The sequence below is a fragment of the Tyto alba genome, unplaced genomic scaffold (assembly GCF_018691265.1).
Source record: "Tyto alba isolate M040663 unplaced genomic scaffold, T.alba_DEE_v4.0 Super-Scaffold_19, whole genome shotgun sequence".
Classification (NCBI taxonomy): Eukaryota; Metazoa; Chordata; class Aves; order Strigiformes; family Tytonidae; genus Tyto; species Tyto alba.
The window spans coordinates 7,156,876-7,182,650 of record NW_024881281.1 but is presented as its reverse complement, the minus strand read 5'-3'; the positions used below and the strand labels follow the sequence as shown (position 1 = coordinate 7,182,650).

Below are 25,775 nucleotides of genomic sequence, written 5' to 3'. Positions count from 1 at the left end.
TTCTCTCTCACACATTGCTGTATTGAAAACAGTCTGTTCTCTTCTGAGCCTTCATTTGCTTACTATGACCAAGTCAATTTTCTTAGTCTTTTCCCATTAGATTAGATCACCTTCCCTGCCTCCACGTCACTCTTCTGACCAATGTCTGGCTTAGCAGAATTGGTGAGTAGGAGAGTTATTAAAGCTGCATGATGAAAACTTGTGATATCAGCAAGCCCCTCTTTTCCCTATCTAAGATTCATTTAAATTGAGCCAAGGTCTGAAAAGGGTGCAAAGACCCAGGGGCAAAAGGGAGTCAACTAATCATGGCTACATTTAGTCTGGAAACTGGGAGCTTCATTAGAGCTGCAGTTTCTGAAAATACCTTGCAGGTTAGGCAAGACCCAACTGCTTTTGAAATGGAGGCATGATGGATCTAGGTGCAAGGGATCCTTCCAGCAGAATAAATTTATAGCTGAGGATTTTGGTATCTGTGGTTTTGGAGATTGAATGTTTTGTTAGATCTGAGCTGACTATCTCTCCATGGTGAGTTGGGAATGGCATAATTTTTATTATTGCTTTATGTCCTTACCTTTTCCCATGTTCATCACAGATACTTACCAGTTGTTGAAAGTCCCAAATAACCATTAGTCCATCTTCAAACTCTTATGTGTCTGACATTTTCTTGAGACTGTGTCTGTTCTCATTGCTCTAAGTGTGCAGAGTTACCTTTCTGCAGGCAACATCTTGGTGATGCCCAATCAATATTGGTTATTCCTCAGTTTGGTGGTGCCATGGAGAACCATTCCTTTCACAGCTCACCACGCTGAGGGTCTAACAGATCCTCACACTTGTAAATCTGCTTATGTGGGTCTTCTCTGGCTATGCTTTGGTTTTACCATCTGGACACCAACATTTGTGCTGGACACATTTTTCTGTCTTTTCCTCAGGTTCAGGATCTTGTGTTCTTGTAGATCAGCTGTATTTTAGGGTTGTTGTGTTCCTTTGGGCAAGTCACCAACTTGTTAAAGCTTAGTACCAGTTCAGTGGTGCACTTTATAGTGCAGAAGCATGATTTCCTTACAACCTTGATCAAGGTATCTGAAAACTGCTGTCAGTGACTTAAAATAAAGCTTTTCAGTGGTTTGTGGTGAGTTTCTATTTGCATACTTCCCTGTCCCTAGACATTCTGGGTGAGTTTTCACGTGCAGAGCTGTGTAAGATGTTCCTCTTGCATTAGGAGCCTGACAACAGCAGGCTTGATTTGACAACTACAGCTGTCCTTGCAGGAGAGCCATTCCAAGTGCCTTTCACTGGCATTACCTTTTAGGAACCTCTCTCCTGGTAGGTCAGGGTGAACTAGTTGCACATCAGACCAACATTCATCCATTTGTGAAAGGCCATAATTGATACTGATGAGATATTAAGAAGGTTAACAGGCATTGTGAAGCTAACTGTCTGCTGGATCAGACCTTGGATAAGCACAAAGCAACCATGGCTAGTCTCCAAAAGCACCAGTAAAGAGGGATCACGGTGTCTGGGTCCAGTGTGCACACATAAGGTGCTTGTCTTTTCCATGTGAGGAGGCTGTAGACAAAGCTCTTTGCTTTGGCTGCCTCTCCTGTGGTTGCAGGGAAGCCTTGGGAGAGCTGAGCAGCAAGGCCTGGAGTCACTTCTCTCCAGTTTTTGCCATGAAAGACAGGATAGAAAGGGTCCTTGGCTAAGCCAAGGGAACAGGGGGCACAGGCAATGGCTTTCGTTGTTATTATGCCTTTCCTCAGTTTCTTTATGAAATATTACTGAGGCTTGTCCATTTTACTGTTCTCAGGGATTCAAGCTTGTTCTTTAGGTTACAAGTGACAGTCAATGTCATTTTATGGGTCCTCAGACTATTCCCTTTTGAGAATCTGCAGCTTTCAGTCCTGGCTGGAACTTAATATTGTTACTCCTCTTAAGTTACAGCTGCTTGAGCAAGGCCTGTCATGCAAGTGATAAATCATGAAGGTTTTCAGATTAGTCACTGTATTTATTGCAAAGATTCTTTTCATGCAGTAGTTTTAACCTGATTTACACCTTATGCAGATGTTGTCTAAACATGTGCTTGCCTCTGGCCTTGAAAACATCAGGAATAGCTGCTCTTGCTTTGTTTATCTTTTTGTCTAGCCATGTGGCACTTCTGTCACTTTTCCCACTTTACTTGAGGAATGTCCAGTTGCTCAGCTTGGTCCCTCCCATGACTAGATGTATGGGGCAGGAGCTGGCTACTAGGATCACTGGTTTTCTCTATTTCTTCTCAATAATACTAATTTCTGATTTTCTGGACATGTTGCAGACAGCTCACTTGTTGGTGAAGTTCAATGCTTGCAGAGTGAGACAGCCTGGCATCTGTACTGTCCAACAGATCCCACTCCCTCACATTAAAGATTTTCTTAAAAGTTGTCAGGGTTCCTACACACAGAGCGCCCTGAAGGGGGGCTGTCTCTCCAAGCAGTCATTGCTCTACTGGCCCAGAGCCACACACACCCTGCCTTGCTATTGCGTGTTTGCTCCTGCTTGCCAGCCAGCTCCTACACACAGCGCTGCTGGAGTGCCCTTGCCAAACAGGCTTTCCACGGTTAGTTCAGCTCCAAGCAGCAAACACAGCCTTTCTGAAGCACTGCTCCCAAATCTTATTCCAGCTTTGTCCCACCCACGTGTAGCTGATCAAGAGAATCTGAACTCTCTTCCACAACATCAGGTGCTCAGGACTCATTTGTTCTTCTGGCTGACTCTGCACTGGAAGGATGGAGCTTTTCCTCCTTCACTACCCTTTTACTTTTCTGTTCATCATATTTCTAGTCTTTTACCAGGTGAAACCTGCATTCAGGTATTTCTGCAAGATGACCTTCTATAAGTTGTGGCTCCTCACCCTAAGCATTCTGGTTATTATGGCCAGTATTCCTCGTGGACGTAACTTGGAAAACATGAAGTAAGTTGTCTGTGGCTTCTTTCTGCTCTGGGCATTGATAGAGTCAATTCGCGCTCTGTTTTGGAGGGTCCTGGGAACTGCACTGCAGTGGGGAGGAATTATTTGTATATTGATGTGGAGACTTGACAGGCCCTGTAATTCAGAGAAGACATGTGGCTTTCAGTATTGTGTTTTAGTTGCTAATGAAATGTGGAAAGAAAGGATGTTAAAGGTCACCTAAATTTGACAAACTAGGTAATGACAGCAAACTCGATGTAATGCACAGGTGAAGTAACTTGCTGGTTTTAGTAAATGTCTCCTATCTGGTCTTCAGAGCTGTATTTCCTTATTCCATGTGGCTAATCATTCCCTTTCTAAGTTGTGTTGAGAAAGCCTCTGCAGGTGCCCTTCTCCTTCTCAACTTTATTCTGAACCAGTGCCCACGTGAACAGACACAAGCCGACATTATCAGGGTGCACTGCTGGCACCAGGATTGTCACTGGTGTCCCCATCACTGCAATTACAGCCCAGTGCCCCCAGGTCTGGCAGTCTCTGAGCCTGTCTATTTGCTGCCCATCTCCTCTCTCCATCTGTTACTGCCTCTGCAACGAGCTGCCGGACTCACTTGGAGACTGTGCAGCTGGGTGTAGACGTGATTAGCAGTAGTGGGCATTAGTAACTCGGAGTGTGGGTTGAGCGGTGGATAGAAGCTGACTGCTACACAGCAACATAGTGCTTGTAGCCTCCTGAAGTGCTGCAGTGAAAGGATTTACTACTTCATTTTTGGATGCTGCAGTGGGAGTTCGTATCTCCTAACTGACCATCAGGCTTTTTCTTTAATAAATTTTCTTCAGGTCTTGACTTTTGTGCCTGAGTTTTATTCTTTTCTTTATTTTACAGCATCTGTTAAAATTTGGCTACCAGAATTGCAGTCTAATGTCACCTAGACACAAAATCATCTCTCTTTCCACAGTCTGAGCAATAACAGAGTTAGGTGCATGTTTATTGCAGCCTGTATTCATGACTTAGCAAGGCGGGCAGGGAAGTAGAGTACAAACAGGTACTATTAATTTGGCCATTGCCTAATATTTGCCTGATCCATGGAATTGTTGTAGCTGTAGGCCATTGGTCTAATCTCGCTTGAAAAGAATCTGCTAGGTGTATTTGTCTTCTCTAATGAAATGATGAACTGAAGAGACATACTATCTGCTCTTCTTCAAGTCATGGGTCAAATCTGGGTCTGCAGAGAAACAGGCTACTCTGCGGGAGCAGTCTGTGAGATGGGCTGGTTTGGAAGAATAGTGTTTGGTCCCTTTACCCAATTTCAGTGTCTCTTTGGCTAATGCCTACTCCCCTTTTCCAGGTTTTTGCGCATGTCACTCCTGCCACTCAAATACATTTTTGGTATCAAGATAGTGGTGAAGGGAAAGGAGAACCTCAGGACTAAGAAACCTTGTGTCCTCGTGTTGAATCACCAGACCTCCCTTGACATTATCGGTATGTGGTGATCCTGCCTCCTGCTCCTGGCCCCAGTTGTCTGTAGGGGAGGGTAGTAAAAAATCCCAAGTACCACAGATAAAGGGTCTGGTATGGCTGCTACATAGCCCCGAGCCAGGGCTGATCTCAAAGGTATTAGAGCCAGTGTTGTTCCCCGGGCTATTAGAGGTATTTTCAAGATGAGTCAGCTTCATCCTTTCCAAGAGAATGGGGATGAGAGTATCAGTTGAACACAGTCCTGTCATAGCTGCTCTCATCCAGTGTTGGCTATAGTCCTCCTCTAAGTGAGCAGTTGGTCTGGAGACCCCCAGAATCCCTTTCCCAGCATGTTGCTGATCCTATGAAGCTGGATGGGTGTGGCAGGCATGGCATCTCCCAGAGCAGAGGGCTGTAGCCCAGAATCTGTAGGAAACCTCAATATAGATGACAATTCATTCTGTCCTTGTTCTCCCCTTCCAGTGATGATGGAGATGTTACCAAATCGCTGTGTGCCTATTGCAAAGAGGGAAATCCTATACATGGGCACTTTCGGTCTAGCATGCTGGCTTGCAGGACTCATTTTCATTGACCGCAAGAAGAGGGAAGAGTCTATCACTACTTTGACAGAGGTGGCACACTCTCTGCACAAAGAAAATGTGAGTGGGGAGAAGTCTGGTGAGGAACCACTGTAAAACAAGAACCTTGATGTGGTTGGAAAAGGATCTTTGTCTCTGGGCTGGGCACTGAACAGAACAAAGAGCATCTTTGGTGGGTTGAATGTGTTGTGTGTCCATAAAGTAGTTAAGTGAAGGAAGAAGTTGCCTCTGCATGGTCAGGAGCAGGCAGATCAGTCCCAGGGGAGTATGCCTGTGCAGTGGCTTAGAATAGTAATCAGAGGTCCCTTTATCTCAGTGTCTTCTCTCTCCTGCAGTTTTGCGTCTTGATCTTCCCTGAAGGAACTCGCAATCATGGTGGATCTATGTTACCCTTCAAACGTGGGGCCTTCCAGCTGGCTGTGAAAGCCCAGGTGAGACCCACCTTCCTCTTGCCCCTTGGGGTGTGGTTTGTCTACCACAGTCCACCAGCAACTGGGTCTATGTGAGTCCTGGTCCCTGGCTTCCTTTTGGATTGAGCACACATCCAGGAGCCCATGAGGAGCTTGCAGGTGGCACAGGAGGGGACTGTTTCTGGGACAAGTGGAAAACCTTCATGACTCAGCTTGGTAAAAAAGTGGAGGGGCCTTGACAAGAGCCCTGGACCTGCCCGGGGAGGGTAGTTTCTGCTGAACAGACCTCTGTACATAGTAATTTGGCAATCCATGCATTGCTGTCCTACATACAGAGATGAAAATGCAAAAACCAACCGTGAGAAGATTGGGTGATACAGTTAAATGATCTAAATATCAAAATACCTATGAGTGTCTACTGTGATGCAGACTGGGTGCAGGATTCACCTAAGAACACCAGTTCCATTCTAGGGGAAGAATGGAGAAATTTGTAGATTCACTGTAGACTGCCTTCCCTCCAGGTGCCCATTATTCCTGTAGTGATCTCTTCCTACCGTGACTTCTACAACCAGAAGGAGAAGAGATTTACACCAGGTGAGGATGACTTGGGGCAAAGAACGGACTGGGTGTTAATGTGAGCTCAGTCCTTGGAGGGAGCCAGGAGGTAGGTGGACAGAGGACCACGTGCAATGTGGAGACAGCAGTCAGACAACAGCAATTTCTGCCTTCTCATGAGGGGAGGGAATGGGAGATTTCAGGCATTACTTTGCCTCTCCCCTTGGATTTCTCACAGCTTGTCCAATACTCATTTGAGGGAACCTGAAGAAGCAGCAGAGTCCTGGGCCTGGTCAAGCCCCTGGCCCTGCCATGCTGTCCTTGGAGCTGCAGGTGCATGGAGAGTTGGAAAACAAAAACAAACACTGAGCTCTCAGCAAAAGTCACCTTGAGAGTGTGTCTTCTCCCAGTGACCATGGTTCATTCATTTATTGTGACAAAAATTTCTGCTGGACACTGATAAAATTTTATGGGGAAAAAATGATTCAAGTTTTGGGCTTCAGAAGGAAAATGCAGAAAAAAATGTTTCAAATTCCAACAGAGAAAAGTAACTCATCCTGTTTCTTCATCTCCTTTGCTGACACCCACTCCAAAATGGGCTTCTGCCACTTACCACCTTCCCCCAGGCCAGCCCCTCTGTTTCCTAAGGAGAAGATTTGCATCTGAAGTTCTCATTCCTCCAGTTGTCAGTGCCTGGGTGTAGCCTGCTCCAAGGCAGACACCTGGAAGAGAGAGTCGGTGCAAATGTTAAATGTTGCATTGTATGTTTCCACTAATCTTTCCCAGTCTATCCTCTGGGAAACACACAAAAGCCTTTTGTTACTGGAAGCTTCCTCCCCATCACATCCCTGCTCCGTTGGGCAATGAAGATACAACACTGCTCTGGGAAATCAGAGAATAACACAGTGGGGAGGAATCTCTGAGGCAGCTGAACCTTTTGCTTTAAGCAAGGCCATCTCTAAAGATAGTTGAGTTTGCTCTGTGCCTTGTCCAGCCAAGTTTGGAGTGACTCCAAGGAAGGAGATTCCACAACCTCCCTGAGTTTTTTAGGAAAGACTATTTGAAGTTGCATGTACATTTGCCTTTATAGTAACTTCAGCCTGGGAGTTTGTGGTTAGCTGACCTCTAAGCCCTTTTCAAAATTGCTGTTAAACAGCTAGGACCTTCCCTGCTGGAGAAAGAACCACAGTTAGCTTTCCCTATACCTTCCCGCTTTTCCCACCTGCAAGTTTTGCCAGGGCTGAGTCTGAAGATGTGCTACACGTGGCCAAGATTTCTGCACATTGAGCAGACTGAGCCTCAGGTCAGGACAGCTCGCCATGTCCACAAGTGGCTCTGGGCATGCTGATGAGCTTCGGGAAAGTCCAACTCTGTGTCCAGTGTGTGCACACTGTCATGCATGGAGCAAGTCTGGTGCTTGCTTGGAAGTCTGTTATTCCTGAACAGACCTGTATTTTCAGCACAGCCCCATCATCACTCATTTTTTTCTGTAGGACCAAGTGAAGCACAGTAGACTGCTGAGATACCAGGCCTATCTTTGGACGTAAAATGTGCAAGCAGAGAGCATGCCCTCTTGTTTTGTGAAGCTCTTCTCTATGTTTCTGTTTTGAGAAACTCTTCTCTATGCTTGTTTTGCCTTCCTTGCACGTCTCTGCTAGCAACACTTCCTAGCACATGTGTAAAGGCATGCAAGAGAGTTAGAAAATAACACAGACACAGCCCAGATACTCAGGTGAGTGTCTGTGCAGGCAGCATTTTGTCTCCATTGGCCAGAACAAGGGCCATTGGGTGCAAGACCAGAAGAGCATGATGACGGCTCCCCTATATGCACCAGACCATTGATTAGACACTTCCCAAGAGAAGTATGACACACGCCTTGGCCGGAGTCCTGGGTACAATTTCTCTCATCCAAAAGCATGTTACTGGGAGGAGGGACTCTGTTGATTTTGATATACATAGAGCATGGCCAGTTTGGATGTGATGTATTATAGACATCTCATTCTCTTTGCCGTGATCTAGACAGACCCTGAGGTCTTTCCACTGTAAAAACATATTTTACATGAATCATTGTGTTGGATATATTTGAGAAGAGTCTCACCTGTTTCTGTATTTATTATTTTTGCAGTCTCTGTGAATGGGAAAATCTTGGTTTGGGTTTTTGCTCTGTGCCTCTGGGACATGACTGAGTTGCTACACCACTGTTGGCATGTGAAAGAGGGCATTACCCCTAATTTCTGTCTTGTGCATTAGTTTGCACCAACCCCTTTTTATATTTTCTCCCACTCTTCTACACCACTCACATATTTTCTTCCCCCTCTCTGACCCTCCTATCTCATTCTTCCAGGAAAAAGCATCATCCAGATCCTGCCAGAAGTGGAGACCCTCAATCTGGGCCCAGACGATGTTCCCAAGCTCACTGAGCAGGTCCGTGACTCCATGCTCATCACCTATCATGAGATATCAGGCATGACGAATGGGCCTTCCCAGTAGTGATCCTATCTTCCAGCTCCAGCTGCGTGTGTAGCAGCTGAGGAGGAGGACATGGCAACAACAGGGAGGTCTAGCAGCAAAGACAACTGTGGATGGCAACCCTGACATACCAGTGACAGACAAAACATCCACAGAAGAAAATCTTGTAAGTGGAGCTGGTGAGCTGGTTGCCATATTCCTTCTGCAGAACTGTGCCACCTGTGTGGACAGACACACAGTAGGTAGCTGGACATTTCCTTGTAATTGTAACCATGAGAACTTCTCTCCAGCTGGACCCCAGGCAGAGCTGGACCCTTCCTGTTATCATCACTACATGCTTATAATCACCTTTTCCTATTCAAAACCAACAAAGTGGAGGCATTTATCCCAAGCCTGTGACCATCCTGCTTGCAGAAGTGGCTGTCTTGGGATTTGAGGGCTGCCACATTCCCCTGGAAGCATACTCAGAAGGCACTGACTCCAACCTCTTTCCATGGGAAGGACTTGGGAGGTGCCTCTGCCACAAGAGGGGAAAGCCAGGGCAGCACTGGGAGAGGGGAATTAAAGACCTTATATGTGTCTACAGGGGTTGGGGTTTGGTTTTTCTTAGCCTTCCTTTTAGGCAAAGCAAGATTTTGCTTTCAGTGGTTGGGCAGATCTTGAATATCGGAGGGGAACAAGCCTGGGGACTCCAAAACCAGAGGCGAACAGCAGAAGTGTGTTGCTTAACATCCTTCCCATGCCCTGATAACCTCATGATTTTTAACACAGCCTATATATTTTTCAACTCAAATACACTCTAGGAGCTGCAGCTCCTGTTTTCTGAATCCTGCCTGGTTTTGCCCTATCTTCTATGTGTCAGAGGACAATATCTTGCCTTCCTCTACCCAGGGTCACCACAGCCTTTCCCTGCTCCCCACGCTGGGGGCTCATGGATCAGCATGGTCCCCAAGCACCATCGCTCACCTGCGGCCCCCCGGGCCATGGGTAGGGAGCATGGGGCACTGGACTGGTACGGGCACGACTTGCCAGCACACCCCGCAATGGCAAAGTGCTGATGCTGTAGCTGTGGGATTTTACCAACCATCTTTAGTCCTCATCAGAGGCACCTACTCCACCCCCAAGCTTCACTCATGACTCTACCTTAGACTGCCACCTTCCTGCTTCCAGACCCCTCCTTCCCTCCCAGTTTTGCCAAGGAGAGATAGAAACTTAATATGATTTTTACATGTATTTATTGACTTAATAGGGTCTTGGGAGTGATCATCCCAGCCAGATTATTAATTTTTAGTTCTAATGCTTGTGGTTTACATACCAACAACCTTGTGGTTTGCTTTTTTATGCTGTTACATTTGCTATGACCCCTAGTCAGATAATGTTTTGGACACGTTTGACATACCAGAATTGGTGCCAAATGTAGATGAGTACATACAATGTATTTTATTACTGCTCAGCACACCCAAACAAATACAAGTTCACTATAGCATTTAAATAAAAGATGTCTCTAGTCTTCAAGATGCAGCGGCCATTCTCCAGTGTCTTCAGAGACTGAAATCTCACTGCTAATTAGAAACAGCCTAAACAATTTATGCTCTGGTGCAAACCAAGAAGGATTTAAGGAAAGTTTTGATGACGATTACATGAACTTGTTAATTTCTGAGTAGAAACAAAGGATAAGGAATTTGATTTTGAAATGCAAGCACACCAACCTCCAGATGTGACACCCATTCACGATGAGAAGTAAAAAATCTCCCTTGATTGTGCCTTTAGAGTCATAAAGCATCCAACACCTAGCCAAATCTTGTACACCTCTGAACACTTTTCTAGTGCAACAGACAATAAAATGTCATTACCTTTCCATGTGAAGACTTACATTACCGGAAGATTTTACAAATAAATGATACAAAAAGCACAGTACAGCAAATAAAACAGTAGACATAGTCTTGAGCTCCTCAGGGAAATCATGTGTCGAGGTTCAGACAACAGCAGTTGGCTGAGCATGATGTACAGGCAGCAGTTTCCCAAGAGCAGTTCAGTGCCACCATCAAGAGTTTCCAACGCTGGTCTGATGAGCAGGATTAGAAACTGTCAGTGAAGCAGAGAAAGCCACTGAGAGGCAGAAAGTCTTTCTGGTACACGATATTTTCCCCCACATTTTCATTTGGCTCCATAGCTTAAAATACTCACTGGTGAATGGGTAACTGAGTACCAGGTCACCCCTGCATCCTTGTACCTCCGAGATACCATGGTGCTTCCAGCCTTGTCAAAAGTCATCTCCGATGACCCAATATCAGACAGCCCTTTGGCCAAGTGCTTCTGGGGCAATTTCTTGGCATTAGAAAAGGTTAAACTTTTAGCAGTTACTGTTTAACACCCTGGGATTTCACTGTCTCTGGGTTATGCAAACACAGTTCAGCTTCCTCCCAGCCTGGTGGTAAAAGAGCCACAGAGAGTAGCTCAGCAAATTTTAGTGACCGCAAGACTAAGTTAATAAAAGAAATCAGGAAGCTTCTATTGTTTAGAAAGAAGGCAATCATCAGCTAGACTCAATTCCTAAAGAATGGGGTAAAGTCACCATAATTTAGCCTTTACATCAAGTTCAAATGTCTGTCTTAAACAACAGTGTCTCTTTCAAATACTGTTAATAGAGCTCATACAGGAGCTACATGGAGATGTTTTGTGGCCTGTGCCTTGCACAATGACAGAGTAGGTGATTCCTAGGTATTGTGATCATCTACAAGTGGGTTGCCAGAAGGAAAAAATCCAATCCAGTCCATTCTGCTCAGGTCATACCTGTCTTCTGCAAGTCTCTGCTCTCCCTACATCATTTTCAAGTGGAAGACCCCATATCAAAAGCTTGTCAGTAGGCCACAGGTAGTGTCCACATCTCTTATATGAAGACACTGTCTTTCAGGATATGGCACATCATAATCTCTGACTCTGTGTGTTAAACTACTGGTGTGTCAAACTATACAGTGTCAAAACAACTCCAGATATACCTTTAAATGCTTTAAAGCTTTGGGAGAGCAGGGGCTTGGAGCATCAGAGTAAGAATTTGGAACAGGTTGGCTAATTCTAATTGATTTCTTCAGGGACACCCTTCCTGTGAAGTAAGACTCCAGTTGTCCTGGAAAAAGGTATTTAGAGAAGGACATATTCACAAGGGCCAGAGCAGATGCCCTGGATTTTCAGGGATTTCTTGTCTAGTTGAAGAGGAAGAGGCAGGCTAGTAAGGGATAATGAAGGTGATGGATTGCAAGGAGACTAGGCTAACAGCACATCTACCTCCAGTGGTGTCTGAGTGGGGCTGAATAGATGGTCAAGGTATTTTGGGGGTTGGAATCACTGTGATGACCTTAATTCTTTTATTTCTTTAGGCATGGAAGAGTCTGACCTTGTAGGACATTTATTATTGTTGACGAACCTTAGACAACTGCTTACCTTTTGTGCCACTCTCAGGCTCATCTTTCCAGGGTGAGAGGTCAAGTGTGTCAATCTCATGGCAGTCAACAAAGTTCTCAGGATAACTGTTGACCTTGAACACATCCCTGGGTATCTTTTTGATACGAGTGTTGTCACAGATCACCCTCGACAGAGAGATTTTTCTCAGTGCATGCAACTGCTGCGGAGTAAAAACTCCCAGTTTCTCCCACCAGAATCTGCAATGATATTTTCAGAAGCGACTTATAGTCTCACTAAAGGCGTTTGGTGCTGGTTATTTTCTGAAACGGGAATCTGACCAAAGTGAGTCTCTGCTCAGAGCCACCTTGATTCATCAGGCAGCACCCTTTAGAAAGAGGTGTCTCCAGGGTGGCCAGGTCTGGATTCTCCCATCCATCTGCCATTGCAGAGAGCTTGCCTCTTCCATGAGCATCACCAGGCTGCTGGGATACAGTGACTGATCCTCCCCTTTTGTACCCTGAGACCAAATGTCAGCTCAGGCAGAGACTACTCCATGGCCTGAAGCTGGTGCTCCTCAACCACATGGGTCTGTAGGAATGGGCTACAAAAAAGAGTCTTTTGGAAATTGAGCTACAATCAAGATGTGAGCCTTGCTGGGAGCACTCACTGATGTGTTGAAGATGAGATGGATTAGCGTTGCATGGAATATCAGCATTTTTTCCCATAAAAAAATCTCATGGGGATGGTTTGCTCCGAGAGCTACTTACCTGTCGCCATCACGCAGGTTCCTGAACTGGGTGCCAATGATGCAGGCCAGGAGAGGTCCAACTCTGCCCTGGGGAACAAAGGGCTCTGCAACTGCTCCAATCCAGAGGTCAATATTGTCCGGTGTCCCATACAGCTCCATGAACTTCTTGGCCAGTTTGGAATTGCCTAGAACCTCAGATAATTCATCTACATTTTGAGGCTGGGAGAGCCCACAGAAACGCCTCCAGGCATTGTAACCTGCAAAAGCAGGAACAGCAGCTGATCAGGACCCATGTCTCCCCACCCACTGCTTAGGTTCAGGAACTAAACAGACCCCTTGGCCCATAAGAAATGTCTGCTTCTTCTCATGGCATTAAAGGATCTGGAAGACATTACTGTCTAGACAGTCGCAACAAATGCCATGTTTTCAAAGGTCCTTTTTGTATGCACACACTAAATAATTTGGGTTGTCTTTGCACATGACTACAGATTCATTGCATCCTGTTGGTTAAAACTACCGAGTGCTGAGGGTGAATGCACCAGTCCTTGCAGTTTTGGGAGTCAAAATTTCTAGGATAAAAGTCCTAGAAAAGAGCAACATTTGGTTGTGCTTAACCCAGGAGCACCTATTCTTCTCCAGTGCCTTAGGGCAATCATACCTGTGGATGCAAGCCACTTCTGCTCAGAGCTCTGAGTTGTCTGAAGACACAAAAGAAGCATTGATGGACAAAGAACAAAGCATAGATGGTCTGTTTAGCCCACATGAAAGATTAACTTGATAGTTTGTGTCTGCACCCCACATCCTCTGTCTTTGCAATACACCACTGTTTCTTCCCTTCTTTATTACATTATTCCAACTATCACCTTTGCTTTCCAAGCCTTTTGTCCTTGCCTTAAATCCCTCAGAAAAAGATCTTTATAATACAGAGACCTTTTTTTCCCCTGAGCTTGACTGTCTATCCATCCTTCGCCCTTAAATCAATATTATTTCTTCCCATTGGTGTGGAAAAATATTAGTACATTAGAGAAACTACTATAAACAGCAGAAGAAAAAGAGTATTGTTCACAGGATGTGTGGACTTGTGTCTTCTTACCTGGAAGGCCATGGTCTCTTCCCCGTTGCATGTTCAGGGCTGCTAGATCCAGACCCATTACCTCTGTCTGTTCAAAAAGGTGATTCTGGAGCTCCTCAATGAGCAGTTGATTCTGTTTCATCAGTTTTGCATGATTAGCTAAAATGCCCCGTATCAATGGGTCAATACCACCTGCATTCATTATAAATCAAGAAAAGACTTTTTGTACCAAGTTGTAGCTTCGATGGTTGCTTTTGTACAGCTGAAGCAGTGCTGCATATGATGTCTTTTCTACTCTGGACTCTGGACTTTACATAGCTCCGTATTTCCCTGTCAAAATATGCTAATGCATATGTACATAACTGCATATGTCAGTAGATGAGGCCACTCTTTAGTAACTAGACTCCCCACCCCTCTCCATCACTCAGCTTTTCCTTCTGCAGCCGTAAATCTACCTGTTGTCCACCGGGACCTCCAAGTCCCTTTCTGCAGAACAGCTCCTTAGCCTGTCAGTCCCCAGCATGTACTGACACATGGGGTTCTGTCCAAGGTTTAGGTTTTTCAATTGATTTTGTTTATAATTAACTATTAATTGACAAATACTTATTAAAACATTAAATGCAATGATAGAATAAATTAATATCTGCTTTTCTATGTCTTTTCCATAGCCATTAAGAAGATACTATTAGTAAAACACAGGAAAATTGGATGCATGTATTTTGGAATGTTTGTCGAATCATAGAATGGTTTGGGAGGGACTTTAAAGATCATCTAGTTCCAACCCCCCTGCCATGGGCAGGGACATCTTCCCCCAGACCAGGTTTGCTCAAAGCCCCATCCAACCTGGCCTTGAACCCTTCCAGGGAGGGGGCAGCCACAGCTTCTCTGGGCACCATGGGCCAGCACCTCACCCCCACACAGGGAAGAATTTCTTCCTTATATCTAATCTAAATCTACCCTCTTACAGATTAAAATCATTACCCCTTGTCCTATCCCCACACCCCCTAATAAAGAGTCCCTCCCCACCTTTCCTGTCCCCCCTTTAAGCCCTGGGAGGCCACTCTAAGGTCTCCCCGGAGCCTTCTCTTCTCCAGGCTGAACACCCCCAACTCTCTCAGCCTGGCCTCCCAGGGGAGCTGCTCCAGCCCCCCGATCATCTTCGTGGCCTCCTCTAGACCCACTCAAGCAGGTCCATGTCCTTCTGATGTTGGGGGCCCCAGAGATGAACACATCACTGCAAGGGGGGGTCTTATGAGAGCGAAGTAGAGGTGGAGAATCCCCTCCCTCGACCTACTGGCCACACTCCTCTTGATGCATCCCAGGACACGGGTGGTTTCTGGGCTGCGAGCACACTTTGCTGGCTCACAGTCAGGTTTCCATCCACTAACACCCCCAAGTCCCTCTCCACGGAGCTGCCCTCCAGCCACTCCTTGCCCAGCCTGGATTTGTGCTTGGAATTGCCCTGACCCCTGTGCAGGACCTTGCCCTTGGCCTTGCTGAACTTCATGACATTATTCAGATAACTCATTTTGGAAGAGACATTTGTCTTCCTTGGAAAGATTAATGTCTGCAGATATCAGCTGTATAAGAGCAGGATTCCACAACTCCCTTTAGAGTCGTGAAGAGAGATGGCCACAATCAGGAATCAATCATGCTGTCTTAGCTCAGTTAAACTAGATGCATCATCCTCTAGCATTGCCTATTAATTAAAGGGTGATATAATAGCTTAGGTTGACCTAAATTTTGATTGACTGACATTTGGCACTGTAAGTCTCATGCCTCTTGGAACAGCATGAGCAGTTGTACTATTCGGGTGAATGAGCAATGCTCACACTGTCGGGTCTTGCTAAGCTGAGAGGTGTATGGTAACCTGAAAAAGAGGTTTAACCTGTTACATATTCTGTTTACTTACTGGCATGTTCAGAATACGAATGCAATTATTGTGCAATGAACTGAGGAAGACATCACTGAAAAACTGCAAAAGAAGCTACAGAACTATATGTTCTGATGCAAAATCCTGCTCCAATGTAGCTGCTTCTGCGGGAGCTGGTGCTTGATAATGTTCAATGATCGGAGTGCAACAGCAGGTAATTTTTGGCAGGGCTCCTTTGCCTGGATACAATGCAGAACTAGTGTTAGGCTATGTTTGGTAACAATTCTGCAGGACTGTTCTGCTGCCTCACACTGATTTGTCTGCAACTCCTTAGGTAGACGTGTCATGAGCACCTTCCAAGCTGAATGACACTGTAATTTGTGTGAGGCCAGTTAAATAAATGGAGCTAAGACAGTTTCTGGAGTCTAGGCTCGTGTGTCTTGCCAGCTGACCTCCACCTGAGTGTCTGCTTCACAACCAGACCAGGATTGTTGGCTGCCCCATGTTCTTACCTTCCATTATAATTCTCCACGGAGCACAAAATGTTAAATGAAGAGGGACATGGGAGAATGAACCCAAAGGCTGAAAACTGTCATCCAAACGGGATACAAAAGGCTGTACTGACACATGGCCAACTCGGAAAGCCAGGGAAAAAACATTTGAGACTGTAGGATCCACATTCTCTTTGTAGCCACTGTATGAAGGGATCCACTTGCTGGTCTCCTCTGCAAGCAGAAGTGGGAGGTAATCTCTGTAAGTTATTATCTGAAAAAGCACAAAAGCAGAGCAAGTTGTCAGCAGCTGTAGCAGAAATGCCATCAAAGTCAATTGCAGAGCATGAACATGGACTGTCCATCCAGTAGCAGTGTTCATTAAGATCTTCAGAAAATAAGAGCTGTAGCAATAGCATGAATTTAGCATAATATATCAAAATTATTTAATATAATAAATCTTTGACAAATTGTTAAAATAAAAAAGCTCTGGATACCCATGCTGTCTCATATGAACCATTCTTATTCACAGTTGTCGACTCCCACAAATAAGTCCACAAGGTCTACAAAGCATGGTTTTCCTCCTTTTCCTGGAGGAAAAACCATTCCTAAGCATGCAGAAGATCAACAGTGAGCAGTACCTGGTTTATAGCAACTACAATCTTTCGACTCTCTTGGTAAAGCTTTTCTCCATCCCAATGAGGATTTAATTTCCTCAGCTCTGTAGCCAGGCGGTTGTGTTCTCGTAGAAAGACAGTGTGAAGTGCAGAAAGTCCCAGGTTTTCAGTTACTCGTTTGTCACCTACAAATGAAAATATTTTAGGAACCTTGTAAATTGCTTTTTATTTCAGCAGCAGGTTTTTGTGTTAGGACAGATGAGTAACAACTGATAGTCAGTGTTACTGGTAGTAATGCTCATGGTTAAGCTTTCTAGCAGTCATCATTCATGCCAGGCATTTCTTTTCCAGCACAGACAAAACATTCTCTGCCCAAACCACTTAGCCAAAACCATCAGAGAAGCGGCTTTGGGTAATTTAAACTACAATGCATACGGTCATGAAGCATGTAAATGTCTCATTTTGTGAAAAAGCTCATGTCTGCCTGCCTTTCATACCTCAAGGATACAATCTTCTTTTATATCAGTGATGTGAATGTTTGGTTTCCAAATTTGTCTCAGTTCACCCAAGTTGTAAACATGTCTGAGAGATCTGTGAATGTGCCTTCAGCAGAGGTGCTGAGAGAAAACTGGAGGGCATGAAGCGAAGTCCCTCTGACAGCTGATGGAAGAAGCACTAAATATCTCCTCACTCAGCAAGGACCTCTCCTCGTGTGCAGGGAATGAGAAAATAATGTGCAATGGGAACACTCTCTATTCTTATGACTGACTTTACAAGCTTCACATTTAAAAACTTCTTTTAATGTTGTGCCTATGATGGATCGTTTCTCATTTTAATAAATTCTGTGTTTTGAGTCATTAGTTTGTTTAAGTTTCAGACAATCTTCTTGATTTGTCTTTCGATGTAGGTCAGGATATTTGAAATGCTAAAAATTTAGAATGCAGTTCCAGGGAGAGTTAACTAAACTGTTAAGAGCCTTTAGTTGCTAGTATTGATTGAGTTGAAAACTGAATGGTGAATTCAGTAAGAGGGGAAAAGTCACTGAGAAGTTTTAAACACTGGTGGTTATTCTAGTGAAAATTTATCCTACCTTTGAAAAGACTTTTTAAAGGGATCATGATTTGATGTAACTCTTTTGGGGAAATTAAAACAATCATTTTCCTGTTTAATTAAACAATTATTGTTCAGTTATTATTATTTTTTAATTTGGGGGATGGTCCCCTGTCTTTCACCTTACACAATCATGTCTCGCAGCAACTCATACAAACATAAAGAGACATCAGACACCTGACCGTGATCCTTTTTGACCTTATGACTCACTGAAAACTACTTCACAGATGCACCTTACCTGCTTTAAAACAGGGAATATTCATGCTCTTGTTGGTGAGAATACAAATACTTTTAGTTTTGTTCTCAAAAGGCAGTAATTCCAGCCCTGCATCAGTAAAATTCTGGTTCACAGCCATCAAACCCAGCTGATTTGTCTGATTTCTAATACTCTTTGCCACAGAGTCTTCACTGCCATACACCATGCTGGCATCAATGAATGAGGTGATGGCATTGATCTGCTCACGAGTAAATGTCCTGGGATTGCACACTGACGCTGACTGGATGAACGGCATGCAAGAGTTTGACCTCAGCATCCGTGGGTCATCGGGGGGAAACTAAAACAAGCAAACATAAGCAATGCCTCAGAAAGTCATGTGGTTTTACTTTTACTACTTTAAGATTGCATGGGATGGAATGAAAGTCAGCATACCTTAATCGGGAAGCAAGGGGACTTGAAGGCACAGTCAGTCTCACAGTGAAGTTCCGGGTTCACTCCTGCACCACTGGAAGGGGCTAAGTCTATGTCATGGTTGACCCACTGGCCCCAGTGCATGACGACAAGAGAGAGCTCTTGATCTTGAGTGATGTTCTCATTGGCCGTGTGAGCAATTTCATTTGACACTTTTCGAACCTACAGAAAATCAAAATGAAAGCGAGTGTGACTACATACCACAGTGACTTCACCTCTCAGTATAACACCCACTATGAGATCATGCATAAGATGATCTTAGATAAGCTCGTAAGAGTTAATTATGGCATTAAACAGACCAATGTCACTCCCCAGCTCTATCAAAACAGATGTGATAAGTAGCACTCTCTTGACTCCACAATCATTCAACCAATCCCAGCTTCATGGAAGGCCACCTACGGTTGAAACTAATGTACATGTACACATCCAGAAAGTCAAGAACATGGCTGAGGAACACCCAAGCCTTATGGTTTGTATAAACATCCTGATGTATCTGTGCTGCTGTCTGCCTCACATTTCTGAAAATGTTATGTTGTCCATGCTTTTTTAGTGAGGTATTCATAAAATCATAGAATGGTTAGGATTAGAAGAGACCTTAAAGATCACATAGTTCCAACCCCTCCTGCCATGGGCAGGTATACCTTCCCCCAGATCAGGTTTGCTCAAAGCCCCGTCCAACCTGGCCTTGAACCCTTCCTGGGCAACCTGTGCCAGTGTCTCACCACCCTCACAGCAAAGAATTTCTGCTTTTTATCTAATCTAAATCTACCCTCTTACAGATTAAAATCATTACCCCTTGTCCTATCCCCACACCCCCTAATAAAGAGTCCCTCCCCACCTTTCCTGTCCCCCCTTTAAGCCCTGGGAGGCCGCTCGAAGGTCCCCCCGGAGCCTTCCCTTCTCCAGGCTGAACACCTCCAACTCTCTCAGCCCGGCCTCCCAGGGGAGCTGCTCCAGCCCCCCCAGCATCTCCGTGGCCTCCTCTGAACGCACTCGAGCAGGTCCTTGTCCTTCTGATGTTGGGGGCCCCAGAGATGTACCCAGGACTGCAGGGGGATCTCACAAAAGCAGAGCAGAGGGGGAGAATCTCCTCCCTCGACCTACTGGCCACACTTCTTTTGATGCATCCCAGGGCACGGGTGGTTTCTGGGCTGCGAGCGCACGTTGCTGGCTCACAGTCAGTTTTCCATTCACTAATACCCCCAAGTCCTTCTCTGCAGGGCTGCTCTCCAGCCACTCCTTGCCCAGCCTGGATTTGTGCTGGGGATTGCCCCAACCCATGTGCAGGACCTTGCCCTTGGCCTTGTTGAACTTCATGAGCTTTGCATGGGCCCACCTCTCCAGCCTGTCCAGGTCCCTCTGGATGGCATCCCTGCCCTCCAGTGTGTCCCTGCATCACACAGCTCAGTGTCATTGGCAAACTTGCTGAGGGTGCACTCGATCCCACCTTTGCAGGCATGTCTGCTCCTGTCCCTGCCCCAGGAGAAAGCTGTAGGCACTTCCAGAAGTCTGAGGTCTGCAGTACAGCCTCCCCTTTCAGCAGCTCTATCTGGGTGGAGGCATCAGCCACCACTGGGGAGATGGTACAGACCCCCCAGACAGAACTGCAGTCTTTGCTCTCAGACCAGTACTCACCATCCTGCCCTGAGGGTCAGGTAGGATGAGTGACCTTGGCCTGCAGAGATGGTCACAGCACGGTGCCCCGTTACTGGGTTATGTGAACTTCAAGCATCTCCATTTGGCCAGTGGTATGTCCCTCCTTCAAAGTGGTGCGCTCCCTGCATGCCCTTCCATGCAAATTGCCACACAAAACTGCACAACCTTTTTGCTCATGTCTGTCTCCAACAAAAAGTATCATCCCAAGCCATAGCTCAGAAAACAAGCCTCAAATTAGCCCCTGAGATCAGAGGACAGAATCAAACAATTTACACTCTAGATGTTGCCACTGTTTCATTTCTGATGGATGCAGTGAGGTCAGTGTCCACTCCTGTTATCTGGACAAGAATAACAATTCTCACCAGTGGGAGTGGAAATCCATTGTACAGCTTTCCTTCACTTGCTCCTCTGGGAACAGACACGCCATCTTCATACTCTGCTGGGAGCCAGCGAGCAAACGCATGGTTCGAAGCCCCCAGATGAGATTGCTTTCTGGAACATCACAGGAAGAAAAGCAAACATAGGTATTATTTCAGAAATTAACAGGCTTGTAGAAACTAACATTTTGCAGCCCTTTAATCCACATCTGATTACTTTAGTAGCAGAGGTGATAGACAGAAAACACTGAGAAGTAAATAATACCAAGATTATTACTGCAGAGAAAAATGAACAGCTTTGACATTAATAAAAGACTCTTCATATCATTATATTAATTTTATTTGGCATTTAAATCTCTGTAGCACCTCTGTCTGCACTGCTGCTCCACACAAAATCTGTCTCACAGTAGGGCCATCACCACTGATCAGGGTGGCCATGCCTTCATCCAGCTGAGGGCTGGAAGCTTCCAAGGATGAAGATTCTCCACCTCTGTGAAGCTTCCCTTCAGGAAGTTTTTTCCCCTATATCCAACACAGAACCTCTCAAACTGCAATCTGCAGCTGTGGCCACTTGTTATACTGTCTCATACTGCTCAGAAGAATTTGAATTGGTAAACTCAGCAACACTTGCTCAGAAGACCGATAATGCTGATTTAGCCAATGATCCGTGGCCCTACTACCACAGAAACACAGGTTATTTGGGTGAAACCAGTTATTGAATATCAGCCGGTGCACATCAACTTTCTGTGTTTAAGCTCTTAAATTCACAAAATCTGGGTAATACCTGCCTATACTGAAAAAGGAGTGGTATACCCAGAATTTACAGCAGTGTGCTGTGAAATAAGAGCATGCCCTAGTACAATTGCCACACCATAGCTGAAGCAATTCCATCAAATATTAAGAATCGAGTACCACCATGGCTCTTGTTTTGATTGTTATTACTGTCCTTGCAGGCATATTCTTGAAAAATATTCAAGCACTACCTCATGATGTGTGTCTCAAGCTGAGCAAGACCTTTGGAAAAATGTTAACATATCACAGAGTTCCCTCTCTTCCTAGTGCCTCATTATCTCACTAGCAGCCCACTAGACTAACAAGTCTGAGGACAACCCTACCCTAAGCCTAAAAGTCATCATGGACAGCGCTGTCCCTGGGGAGCTGGAGGATCTGGGGTCTGTGGGTGAAGCTACAGGCTGACTGTAACACTAGCACCATGAGCGTGAGCTCCCTGCACATGTGATGCAGAGCTGTGCTACATCTTCACATCTGGTACATTTGTTTCACACCAGATGCACATCAGATAAAAGTCCTACTCAGACTTGGGGGTTGCAGTTAGCACACCAGTCAGCAAATCCTGCAGAACAGTACAGCAAGCATTGACTTCCAAGTATTAGGCTAGAAATTTTTCCATCTTCTGGTCAGGAAAAAAAGCTAACAAGGAAATAAATGTATGATCCCAGGTTTGAACCAGGAAGGAAGCTATGTGCAAAAAGCCAAACTCATTTTTTCAGATTAAGGATACGCAATACCAGAAGAGATAAGAATTAAAGTCTTATTTATTTCCCATCCTTACACATCACAGCAGTAGCCACACAGATGTGTTGATAGCTGAGTATTTTCATATGAACCAGCCTGGGGAAATTACTATTATCCATACTACAAAAGAGTGGGGGGGTGATTTCCTAGACCCTCAAGCTGAGTGAGATGCTGGCTGTCACAGCCCCAAAATCTGCTTTTCTCAACTTTTAACCTCTCCCTCATCCCACCAAGTCCATTCCTTCATCCAAAGTAGCACACAGAGGGCAACAGGCATAGGTAGAAATGAAACCTCTGTTATAATCACCACTAAAATGAGCATTTCACTCTTCTTGTCCTGTTGAAATGTATTTCCACAAATGACCTTAAGACACATATCCTGGGTCAGAGTACAGACTTGAGACTCTCCTTGTCCACACACAAATCCTACCTGTTGTTGCACTCCCCAGTAATGGTCCGGTAAATGTCATGCTTTGGGCATTTAATTGAACGAATCTGATAGTCACAGCCAGTTTCTTTGGAAATCACCTCCTTCTGTTTTCTGTCTAGTAGGTCTGCAAGAGAAACCATGCAAAATAACATCTGCTCTTACTCATTTTAATTTTAGCTTCTCGGTATTCTAGGTTAACGTTTGAGTCAGCTGAGTCAGATTTGTGGATATATAACATCTGGATCTGAATTTCTAATTTGGTGCCTAAACCCTTTTGTGAATCAGCTCTCACCTCTGGGCTAAGGAAACCGGGTTGGCATAGAACAACTTTCCAGGGGAATATGGGGAGCATCATCACCAGCAACATTTTACCCTAGACTGGGAACAAAATTATGAGCATGTAGAGTGGTACAACCTGGGCAGGTGGGTGTGAGGACCAGAAGTGGTAGATGGGCTTCTGTTCTCAGCAGTCAGATTCTCCTGCCATTCAGTGCTTTTTGTCCCAGATTTATCAACACCTACTTTTAGTCTCCTTTTATCAACAAAGATATGAGATAAGCACTCCCAAAGATGATAAACAAAACAGCTAGTCTGGTCTGCCTCTGAGCATGATTAAAGTCTATTCACCTGGGACTGTTGTGGGGAAGGATTTTATCACCAGTTTATTTGAATCATGGCAGATCTGCTCTGTGACACTCCTGCTGTGGTAGATTTTCTGCTCTTAGCAGTTTGTAAGACATTTTGGTCTAAACCACATTACCTGTTACATTGAATCGCCATTTCCCAGAGAGAAGCAGCTTTATTTTGAGGAGTTTCAAAGTAGTTTCCAAGTAATCAGCAGCACGGACTGCAGATCTGGTTCTCCCTACTGGATCCTTTAAGTGCTTCAGGAAATCCATTGGGTTGGCAACCTTTTCCTCCAGTTTTCTCTTTAAACTGAACATAAAAGAGTCCTATGAAGCACCTTCTCTGTAATCAGACCTCCTCTGTCATGCTAGGCTGGGCTTACTTACACATGACAACAGTGCTGGGTCCCAGACAGGCTCTGCTCACCTAGCACAAGCTGACTGCTCACCAGCTTTGTACAACATCTCAGACAGATTTTGGCAAACAAAACATTGTAATTCCCCTCTTCAAGTTTGCATTATGTCTTTGTCACAATATATTTTGTTATATCATATGAAAAGCTAGATGAGTGGAAAACTAAGTTATTCAGTGGCTGTATAAAATTTTACATTTAGTATGTCACGATATATTCTGTGAAGAGAGAAACAAACTTGGTCCTGTTGCATCTCTTCCCAGTCCCATAGCTCTTTCTTGCATAATGAAAAACTTTCCATAGGGCGGGGCGAAAGACAGTTTTCTCCAAAGCATCCTGCTGCTTTGAATTAGCCTTTTGGGAAAATACACAGAGGGATACGTGGGGTTTGACTTTCCACTGAGACTTATTTGTGACAGGGTGCTCATCTGCACAACTGTGGTCCTTCCGGAAAGAGGCAGAACTTCAGCAGCTGGGACAGGACTCAAGATGTGTCCAGTGTGCCCATACCACTATGGACTACCAAGAGGTGCACTTGGCAGTGTAGGTGAGGAGGCAACAGCTGTGGGTGACAAAGGGTGGCCCTTGAAATGAGACAGGACACTAGAATACTGCCAAACTTGGCAAAAGCATGTCTCCAACTATGACAGGGAGAGCCCTTGAACAAAGGTGTCTCCATGATAAATACACATTGAAAAACAGAAGAAACGCACATATATTTTCTCTTATTTCCTTATAATGTTTGGGACCCTCATGCAAAAAGGACTCACCTTTCTCGGGCATGTAAATATGATGTGTCTACCAGCTGCCTGGCTTCACTAATGATGCTCAGAAGAGATGAGTCTGATAGCACCTCTAAGTCCTCTTCTAAAAAAAGAAGAAAAAGCAGAAATTGAGGATACTTTGTAATGTACACCAGGAGCTACACATCCCACCGCATCACTGGGTGCTGAGGTGCACTGATTCACTTTACACGCAGTTCCTACTGTGTGTTTAGGCTACCTGGACACCTTTATCTGCTTTTCTTGCCCATCTGCTTCATTCCATTACTGAAGTCCTGAAAGTCACAGGACAAGAAGTGATTGTAAAGCAGTAGCTTATCCATTTCACAGAACTGGCTCTGATGGCTTTGGGAGGCTTTTAGTGAGTTATTTTTCACCCTTCTTTTTGAAACTATTCTTCCCTGCAAGAAGGGAAATGCATAGTAGAAACAAAATATATGATCTCTGACTCAGTTTCCCTGTCATAAAATTATGATAATGTGCTTGGAACACCAATTGGTTAAATAGGCAGTTTCCTTAGACAAGTTTGTTAGGTATTGACTTTATTGTTAGTGGCTCAATCTATAGGGTATTTCAAATTTATATTGGAGCTGTATCTAACTAGGAACTCAAACTGATGACTCACATCTTTTCAAGCACATTAGCAGCCAAAGAAGCAGAAACTTACTGTTTGATGAGGAGTCCATTGCCCCAACTAAGCAGAGAGTAATGATGGATCCTAAGAGAGTAATTCTTGGGTTTATGCCTAGAGAGAAATGCAACATAAATCTTCTGAATGAGCAAGGCTTCACTGAAGCATCAGAAGAGACTGACAGGTTTGGTTTTAATATTTCTTTCAGGATCCAGGTATAAAATACAGCATGCCTCTGATCAGGTCTGTAACTGGGATTCTGGCTGGCGAGGGCTGTAGCTGTAGGTGTTGGCCAGACACAGGGACATCCCTGTGGTGTAGGACATTCAGTAAACTGGGCTGAGTAACTGCCAAGGAGGAGGCAGCCAAGTACAGTCCAGGCTTCAGTGATGGAGACTATTGGGAAAATGTGTTGGAAGAGAGCAATGTCCTGGTGTCCTGCCTTCAGGAGGGTCCTTCTCAGGTGGCTGGTGTAAATGAGGTTAGATCCCACAAATCCTCCTCTGGCCCCTCTGTGTTGTTACTGAGCAAAACAAGCTGCTACATCTAGCACTGGTCCTCCAGCCTTCAACCACCTCTATTAGTCTTCTTGATGCTCCCTGAAATTTGTCTCTATTGCTTTTTCAAATTAACATTATAAAAGTGTATCATCTGTTCTCATCAGTGTTATATAAAATGGCACAGTGCCTTCCCCAAAAGGAGATCTTTAGGCAGAAGGTTACAATTAGATATATTTTAAGTAATTTAGTCAACATTTTAACTAACTAGAACAGAAAAGATGGGCAAAATTTGGAAAAACTAATGAACTTCTCGTGGTGGGGCAGGTTATCTTGCATTCACAGTCTGTGGAAATTCTTCAACCATCTTCACAGGAATTGAAGGCTGATTATT

At 44.7% G+C, this 25,775-nt stretch overlaps 2 protein-coding genes across 2 annotated transcripts; one reads left to right on the top strand and one right to left on the bottom strand.

Moving 5' to 3' along the window:
* The first annotated feature begins 2,596 nt into the window (after nt 1–2,596).
* On the top strand, nt 2,597–8,800 carry LOC104366893 (1-acyl-sn-glycerol-3-phosphate acyltransferase alpha). Its single transcript, XM_009973894.3, has 6 exons — nt 2,597–2,947; nt 4,290–4,423; nt 4,883–5,058; nt 5,334–5,429; nt 5,930–6,002; nt 8,308–8,800. The coding sequence occupies exons 1-6, from the start codon at nt 2,763–2,765 to the stop codon at nt 8,451–8,453; spliced, it is 810 nt and encodes a 269-aa protein (XP_009972196.1). The 5' UTR covers nt 2,597–2,762; the 3' UTR covers nt 8,454–8,800.
* A 300-nt stretch (nt 8,801–9,100) lies between these two features.
* On the bottom strand, nt 9,101–24,939 carry LOC104366892 (myeloperoxidase). Its single transcript, XM_033003947.2, has 13 exons — nt 24,921–24,939; nt 24,242–24,338; nt 23,193–23,368; nt 22,433–22,556; nt 20,452–20,581; nt 18,395–18,595; nt 17,984–18,299; nt 16,660–16,820; nt 16,040–16,292; nt 13,676–13,846; nt 12,602–12,839; nt 11,874–12,091; nt 9,101–10,517 (listed from the first exon to the last, which is right to left on the bottom strand). The coding sequence occupies exons 1-13, from the start codon at nt 24,937–24,939 to the stop codon at nt 10,477–10,479; spliced, it is 2,145 nt and encodes a 714-aa protein (XP_032859838.2). The 3' UTR covers nt 9,101–10,476.
* Between the last annotated feature and the right edge of the window lie 836 nt (nt 24,940–25,775).